This window comes from Salmo salar, chromosome 26, assembly GCF_965601325.2.
Source record: "Salmo salar chromosome 26, fSalSal1, whole genome shotgun sequence".
Lineage (NCBI taxonomy): Eukaryota > Metazoa > Chordata > Actinopteri > Salmoniformes > Salmonidae > Salmo > Salmo salar.
This window is the reverse complement of record NC_138316.1, coordinates 29268561-29277289: the sequence shown is the minus strand read 5'-3', so window position 1 is coordinate 29277289 and position 8729 is coordinate 29268561. Positions and strand designations below refer to the sequence as shown.

Below are 8729 nucleotides of genomic sequence, written 5' to 3'. Positions count from 1 at the left end.
ATGTCTCTACATGGGGCCATATATGTTTGACTCGGCCTGACAAGGAATCAGGTTATCATTAAATACATAAGAGGCCGAGCACACATAAAGTGCATCTCCTCCAATCCCTGTAATGGGAGATTCTGACTGTTAGTTCAATCTTTTCAGAGGAGAAAATAAACAAGTAAGGCTACACATCATTGAGACATTATGATTATTGTAAATAGACTGTTTGTATTCATTCATTCTGTCCCATGTAGAATGAATACATTCTACTTCCCTGTAGCTCAGTTGGTAGAGCATGGTGTTTGCAACGCCAGGGTTATGGGTTTGATTCCCACGGGGGGTCAGTACAGGAAAAAAAATTATGAAACGTATGCATTCACTACTGTAAGTCGCTCTGGATAAGAGCGTCTGCTAAATGACTAAAATGTCAAATGTAAATGTGGTCATATTAGGGAGGGGGCCAACAAGCTGCTATAACTATCCCTAAGATTGGATTGGATTTCAAAACCCATGTTTGTTTGTTTTGAAGAGATTTTCATTAAGAACAATGTTTGATTTAGTTAAGCACATAGAAACAATTATGCTAATACGGTTTATAAGGTTAATAAGGTTTTTGGGGCAGCAGGTAGCCCAGTGGTTAGAGCATTGGGCCAGTAACTGAAAGGTTGCTGGATTGAATCCCTGAGCTGACAAGGTAAAAATCTGTCGTTCTGTTCAGGGGTAGGATGTCATTGTAAATAAGAACTTATTCTTAACTGACTTGCCTGGTTAAACAAAATACATGAAAAAAAATATGACCAGTATATTATAAAAAAAAATCAATTCGAGCAACTGCTGTAAAAACGTGTATATTCCTCATTAAGTATTTTTATATAAAATCTGTTAATCAAAGTATCCCCAGAGACTGAAAGCAGTGTAAAATGTAACTATCTAGTGTTTTCATTGAAGCAGATGCTGGTTAAATGGGAGTGGCGTGCTGTGTTCGGGGAGTAGCCCGGGTTGTTCACACATTGTTCATCAACAGAGCCAAAGACTGAACCAAGCATCTATCTAGTGTTGTATAGCAAATCTACTAATTCCACATTATTGGTTGACCACAAATGTATCATTTTTTGTCCCGAAACCCCACTCTCCACTGGTCGAACACTGTAGCAGAATTTCAGGGAATACAATATCCTCATTGCTTTATGCTACATTCGCCAACTACTGTGCAAACTTGAGGAAAAACAACTTTTGGGGGGAAACGAGCGCTTTTTACGTGGATAGTCAATCTCCTGCGAGCCGGACGTCTTATTATACACATATTATAACGTTAGATCTGTTTTCAATTTTGTTTCGCAAGCTGAATAGGAGAAAGACGATTGTGCAGTCTGTCCCTGCCGGTCGCGTGGCTTCTTTGTGTACAGCAGCTGCCTCTAAATGCATGGGCAAACACCACGGCTTGGCGCAGATATCATAAACCTTGAGGACGAGCTTGGACATAGCTCAACCGTTATTTTGGTTTCAAAACTATGAAAAGCTTCTTCAACAAGTAGAAGAGGAATAACAAAACGTCGTATTTTACCCCTTACCCCTTCTTATCCGCTTTCTATTTCTTTGATTTACGGTCCTGATAAAGCTTGCCCGCTTCGCCGCCTTTCTCTCACTCTGTGCGCGTGGATTGTAAAAAGGTAGAAACAAATTGAGCTCTGTTCACAGTACAGCTGCGCTGTTGCCTGATACATCATGGATGTACGGTTTTATCCGATTGCCGGAGGAAATCCTATTCCAGGAGACCCACCAAACCTGGATTTTTCCCACTGTTTGGGCTACTACAACTATAATAAGGTGAGCAATTGCGTTCTACATTGTTTTGCGTACTTCTATCTTGTTTCTGCACACTGTATTCAAACCCCATTCCTCTGGAGTCCGGACAGACTAATATAATGACAAATGGTGTTGTACACGATTGGGAATGTTTTCTTTGATAATTAATTAGGCTACTCCATAATCTAATCCTATTCTGCATTGGCATTGAAAGCTTTTATAAAATAGACAGAATAACAAGAGGTAGTTTTGCCAGTGCATTACACACTTTTATCAATTAGGCAAGTTACCATCTTCCTTTGGTGCTGGAGTTCTGCATGCCATAATGTTTACGCGTTGAAATGCTTTCTCATATAGCACATCTCTCTGTTGGACGAAGTTTTGGTATCCTGTCTCTTGCAGAGTAAGCTATGCATGCCAGGTGGCAGTAACACTGCTACTTTACAATGAGTGATCAACTTGATTACATGTGTGACAGAGCCTTTAAAAAGTGACTTGATCCATAATCATTTAATCATTTAATGAGTGTTTATAATTTCTAATTCCATCATCATCAATCAACATGCAGTTCATATGTTTTAGATTCACTGAAGGCACATGATAAAGTGATGTCACTACCTATAGAGCTGGTCATATTTCAGGGCAATTCATGAATTGTGAAATACATGAATTATCCTTGAAGTGAGCAGGTTGTTTATATTGATATCTGATGTCTGATTCAACTGCTCTTGTTTCAGATCGTGATCCCTTCTTTTGCTCAGAGATAATATGTCCCTGTTTACTGATGTGTTGCAGTGTTTTGAAAAAATGTCATACTGTACCTAGTAGGGTTATCCTATGTGAGATATCCTTACACAAACAGTCCCAGACTGACAGGTGGTTTGGTACACAACCAGCAGCAGATATTTGGTATTTTTTTATCACAAGCACAAAGGAGTATTCGTTTTGAAAAGGATAATGGCTCTATTTGACAACACCTTCAGGATGTGAAAGCATGGTAAGCTGCCAAAAGAGAGAGACTGTCCATATCAAATGAGTTTCCAGACTTTTCCCCAGAACATCCTCTAAAACTGTTCTGAGAACCAGTAGAAAACATACTATAATCCTGTTCTGAGAACATTCTGAGACCAGAGCAGTGTTTGCGTCTGCTTGGCCAAATAGCCCAGGCTTGTTAAAGCTCCTAAGTGCAACCACATTTGTTTGACTGTCCTATAATAGATAAAGCGTGGTTTTGTGTTTGCTTGAAAACTCCCCGGGCCAAAGTTTGAGAAAGGAAATAGTCTTTCTGTCAGGGATAGGCCAAAATGCAATTGTAGTCTGAGAGAGAGAGAGGAAATGAAGCACTCCCTCTGCAACATGTCTCATCACAAACCACATATCACATGCCAATTCAGAAGCCTCTGCATACTGAGTGGAAGAGAGATTTGCATGTGTTTGCATAATGCAAGACACATCATCCCCAAATTGATTCGACCAAACACATTGAGAGGAAACATTAGTCATCCAGATGATGTGTCATGTTTTCAAGTTGTATAGACTCAAATTAACTTAGGTTGATAACAGAGTTATTTATTATAGCTTTCATGTCAAGTTCCCACTCCAAGAAGCTGTGACAGTGCCTTGGTCAATGTCAATGTGTACTCAATGTGATGTATAAACAGTAACACCCTCAAAATGTTGTCTGAGGAAATAATTCAGATTTAATTACAATGGGGCCCAGAGGCACTTTCAAACATCACAGATTCTTTTAAATCTACAGAAACATCCAAACGAGTGGCACAAACTTAATTAGGTACTACAGTCATCATGATTCATGACTAATGAATCCAGCAGTGATTTGGCAATGAGATGAAGGGAATATGTTAATATCATGTACTTTACAAGGGAAAATGAGCTGCTAGTAATCTAGTAGAATTGAACCTCGGACCCTTGATGATAAATGTCATTAAGAGCTGATTTAAAGCACACTTCATATAGGCTACCTATTACTCTATACCTTTTTAATATTTAATGGTGTGGATTATGTTCAGGTGTATGACAGGGCAGTCTCAGCAGGGGTGCCTTTGGTAAAAGTGCTTTGATTTAAGCTGGGACACAAGGCAACTATGTTTAGGGGTATATACCCACAGGGACTCTTTTTAGCCACTGATTGGTTGGTAGTTGGTGCTTCAGAAATTGTGTGCAGTCTTACATTACATTCAATTTATCTGGGATAATGACTTGGCTTTTACTGGCTCTTTGGTTTATACTGAGCACATGTGGTCTTAGTCAGTGAAATTTACAAGAAGCCCGGCTTCACTTCTGAAACCTTATGAAAACATGCCTAGATTATTTTTTGTCATCAGGGTGTATTTTCTCTCCTTTTCTGTCGCAAAAGTTGAATATTTTATATGTCCCCCTTGGTTTAAAATGTGGGACATTTTGTGGTCTACATAACTGTGCAAGCTCTTCAGATTGGACACTACTAAAGTCTGTGAGCTTTTTTGGTATTTTCTCAACTGTACTGGTTTACATTTAGCATGTCTAAATGATTTGACCGTTTGATTGACTGAAATGCCTTTGTTCATGAGCATGCCCCCCACCCCCCACGTCCCCTGTTACTGGCACATTTATAGTCCTGTGCTATACTCCCCTGAAGTTTAATAATGTTTTAGATTTAATATACATTTCATTAGCTGCGCTGGTAGAGGTAATTAGTTGGTTGTTACCAGATGTAACTGAGGAATGGGTTGCACCTGCAGCACTGCCACTACTACAGAGCTTTAGTTTGTGAAACTATTACTAATACTCCCAGTAAGTGATTATAAATTGTGGATGGCTATGTTCAGATCCAAAGATTATGTAATATGCATTAGCATTGTGTTAACTGTGATTGACTGAATTTTTCCGCTGTTCCATAGCCATACTTTTCTGTTGGTTTAAAAGGTGTCATTATGGAAGAGTGATTGATTGTCTTCCAAGAATCCTTTCAGTGACAACCGTTGTAAACAGGAAGTGTGTTTCACTAAGTAGGGTTGATAGTAACAGCTGATTGGCTCTGATGACAAATGGCCTCTGAGACTCTACCAAATAGATATGTTTCCTCTTATTCAAGGAAGCGCTTATCAATGGATTATATTTCAACTTTGAGTAGTATTAACCACTCATCTGTCATACGTAATAGACTACATACACTGTAAGAACAACAAATGGGAAGTTATTCACAGCATAACACATGAGGATGGAAGGCTGCAGCTGCAGTCGGCATACTCTAGGACTTTATTGAGCCTTTAAATGACTCATGTAGGTGAAACAAAAGCCTGATTGAGGATGGGTTGGATCCTATTGTTCCTTGCATATGTATAGGAAACAAAGCAGAAATGACATAAATAGACTCAGAGATGCTAAATTACAGTCCCTTCACACCAGAAAACCCTTGGGGCAATATCTCCCCATTGTCCCCTACAGCCAGATTGGCCTAGCCTCCCGTGGTCTTTGTTGTCCCGTCTGTGGAGTGGTAGTGAAGGGGTTAAGATGCTCTTCAAACACAGTGGGCCATGTGCATCTTGTCAGTGTACACAGCTGGTGCCATTTCACCACAAACACATTGTAAACATATCCAAACACTACTAGGACTCTAAATTGCTGGTACCCCGAGAAGCTGCTTACTTTGCCGTTTTCTAAAGTTGATGGATGTAACCGAAGTTATATGTTTAAAGGTTTAAATGTTGAGGAAGTGAAAAGCTGATGTATTTCCTGGGCATTTTAATTGCAGCTTGTCGGACGCCTAGGACGCCTAGTTCAACAGATTTATTAAAGACCCGGTTTTCCATTTGAGATTGGGGAAGTTCATTTTTAGCTCACTCACTTGAAGTACAGTACTTGGAACACCTGAGCGAAAGTGAGTTACTCTGCTAGGGAGTCCTCCTGTTTGTGTTTGAATCTCTCTGCGGTGTGCACTTTTGAATTTTACACTGACGTAAATCAACACTTAAGAGGCCTCGTCTATATGTCCACTGAACCTGTGTGCAACATTGGGACCGATTGACTCTTTACAAGGTGGATTTGGAAAGAGAGGCTGTGGTTGGTGTTGAATATGTAAATCTCATGCTGACACAGTCCATTACCCTGATCTGCTCTCGTGAAGACCATCTTTAATCCAACCACCACCCAGTGCTCATGAATCCATTCCATTCAATCTCCTCCTCTCACATCACCATCATCAGCCAGCAGGCTGCATGTAGATAGAGTTCACACAGTATTGCTACATTTGAATATCCACACTAGCATACTACTTAGAATTAAACGATGTAATGGGCATGCACGGCAAGCGGTACCGATGCACCAAGTCTGGAACCAGCAGGACCCTGAACAGTTTCTACCCCCAAGCCATAAGACTGATAAATAGTTAGTTAAATAGTTAACCAATAGCTACCCGGACTATCTGCATTGACCCTTTGTGCACCAACTCTTCTGACTCATCACATACACTGCTGCTACTGTTTATTATCTAACCTGTTGCTTAGTCACTTTATAGCTACCGATATGTACAAATCTACCTCAATTACCTCGTACCCCTGCACATCGACTCAGTACTGGTACTTCCTGTATATAGCCATGTTATTACCTCGTACCCCTACACATCGACTCAGTACTGGTACTTCCTGTATATAGCCAAGTTACTCATTGTGTATCTATTTTTCTATTTTCTCTCTTTTCTTTCTCTCTGCATTGTTGGGAAGGGCCCATAAGTAAGCATTTCACCTGTTGTTTACCAAGCATGTGACAAATAAAATGTGATTTGATTTTGGAATGTCCACACTAGCCTACTACATAGAACACATGCCCGATACATTGCTTCCTTTTAAGTAGTATGCTAGTATAGACATGGGAACAGAGAGACTGTCTCAGAAGGTTCTGTTTTCTCTCTGGACAATCCAACAGCCGTGTCACTGTTACAGCTCCACAGCACTCAGATATAATAGACGGGTAGTAGCTCAGAGCTGAGGTGTCATGCTCGGTGTAGGGTTACGGTCATTTATCATGACACACCTGCAAGTGAATGAGAGAGAAAGGCCTCATTTAACCAGTATTGCTTAAACTGTCAAAGTTCTGAATCATTTAACAAAGGTGTTGTACCCTGGAAACTTGAGCTGTAGCATGTCCTCTGCCTAAGGGTCCTAGATGGACCTTCTTTAGGCTTTAAAACCACAGCCAAGCATTTGCCTGGCTACCCATCCGCATCGCTCCGGCCAACTGATGTTTGTTCTCCACGTTGAGTCTGGATTTGCCTCTCTCCCCAACAATTTCTAGAATGTGAACACATTCTGACCGTTCTGATTGGTCTCAGAAACCGATGGATTGGTCCAGAGCTGGCCTACATGATGACATCATTAACTTTGGTACTCTGATTGGTTAGACTTATTAGAGAAGATCCAGTCTCTGATTAATTTGTTCTGTACAACGCCCCTCATTTTGAAGTCACACAAACAACAATTTCAGACTGAATGCATGGAGCGATTAATAGAGCAGAGAAATGAAATTCAGGGTGAGTCGTTAGGCAAGCCTAACATGTCTCTTTATATCACACCAGGGTCTACTAACTCGCTATGAGACCTACTTTTTTCACCAGGAGAAACCATTTCAATCTGTCTTTGTCTCGCTACATCTCTGACAGCATCAACCTCACTGACTTATTAAAGATAGAATCTGTTCACCCCAGCGCCATTGTTATTGTTTTTGTTTTGTCGACTAAACGGAGGTGAGTGGCGTCCAAATGGAAATGAGCAGCGTGGTACAACAAATTGCACTACATCAGTGGAGACTGCTGAGGGGAGGATGGCTCATAACCATGTGGAAACCACGTGTTTGATGTATTTGATACCATTCCAGTGATTCCCCTCCAGCCGTTACCACGAGCCCATCCTCCCCAATTAAGGTGTCACCAAACTTCTGTGCAGTACGTATTCTGCTGTTCTATCGAAGCATGCAGTGATGTTCGAGGCAAAACAACTGTGTTCGTTGTTTGCTGTAACTTCTTTGGTGTTACAATATCCCAAATTGACGTGGCAGTTTCACCATTAAGGATTCCATCTTTTAAAGAGAATCATTTATTCTCTATGTGCCACAGAAACGGCTTTTTACTGTGAATTAAGCAGTGGGACCAGTCAATCAGTTCTGGCTGGGTGATTCAATAAATTGTGTCCTATAAATGATTAGCCTTGCAGTTAAGACACTTACATTTATTTTTAAAGCGCTGTTGCAGTGAGGTAGCCATCACATTTTTCACATACCTAATTTCTAATGCCCTGTAATGGGCTGACGTAGGACTGTATCAAAACATTTAACTGATCTCCCCTGGATTTAACCTTTAATCCAACACAGATTTAATTAGTAGATAGATTAGAAATGTGACGTTTTACAAAATCAAATATGCATGACCCCCTTCACTCAATACGTGAATAGGAGGTCCTGTCAAGAAAACGAGACTTAAAAGTTCAATTGTTAGAATTTTTGCCAGTGCTATTTTTCAGACCATCCCTTACTGTTCAGAAAGGAAGTATTTTCCGTCTCATCAAGGTATTGCTGACTGTTATTATTACATTAATTTTCAGGGCAATGCGTTGTCGTGACTGTAAGTGTGAAATGTCACCTCATTAGTGAGCTATGTGCTGTTGGGACTGAGAGAGAGATATTACATACAAGGCAAAGGAGATTTATGTGCATCCAAAATGCCACCTAATTCCCTTTGCACTACTTTTGAAAGGTCACTGGTAAAAAGAAGTGCACTATATAGGTAATAGGGTGCAATATCAGACGCAGTCATACTGTGGTGATTAGTCCAGCTATCCTTTGTTCAGCTGCCCGTAGCACAACCACGACCATGCAACATTCCCAAAATGCTCAGTGTGTGTCACCACCAGGTCGTCCTTTAGGGAGAAGACAATGGCAGCAGGTGG

At 40.5% G+C, this 8729-nt stretch overlaps 1 protein-coding gene across 1 annotated transcript in view; it reads left to right on the top strand.

The window, feature by feature from the left end:
* The first annotated feature begins 993 nt into the window (after positions 1-993).
* Positions 994-8729, top strand: part of LOC106587588 (TOX high mobility group box family member 3) — a 72470-nt gene continuing 64734 nt past the window's right edge. Inside the window, exon 1 of the mRNA XM_014176114.3 lies at positions 994-1812. Coding sequence (XP_014031589.1) covers positions 1711-1812 — 102 coding nt within the window. The 5' untranslated portion in view covers positions 994-1710. The remainder of the gene's footprint in view (positions 1813-8729) is intronic.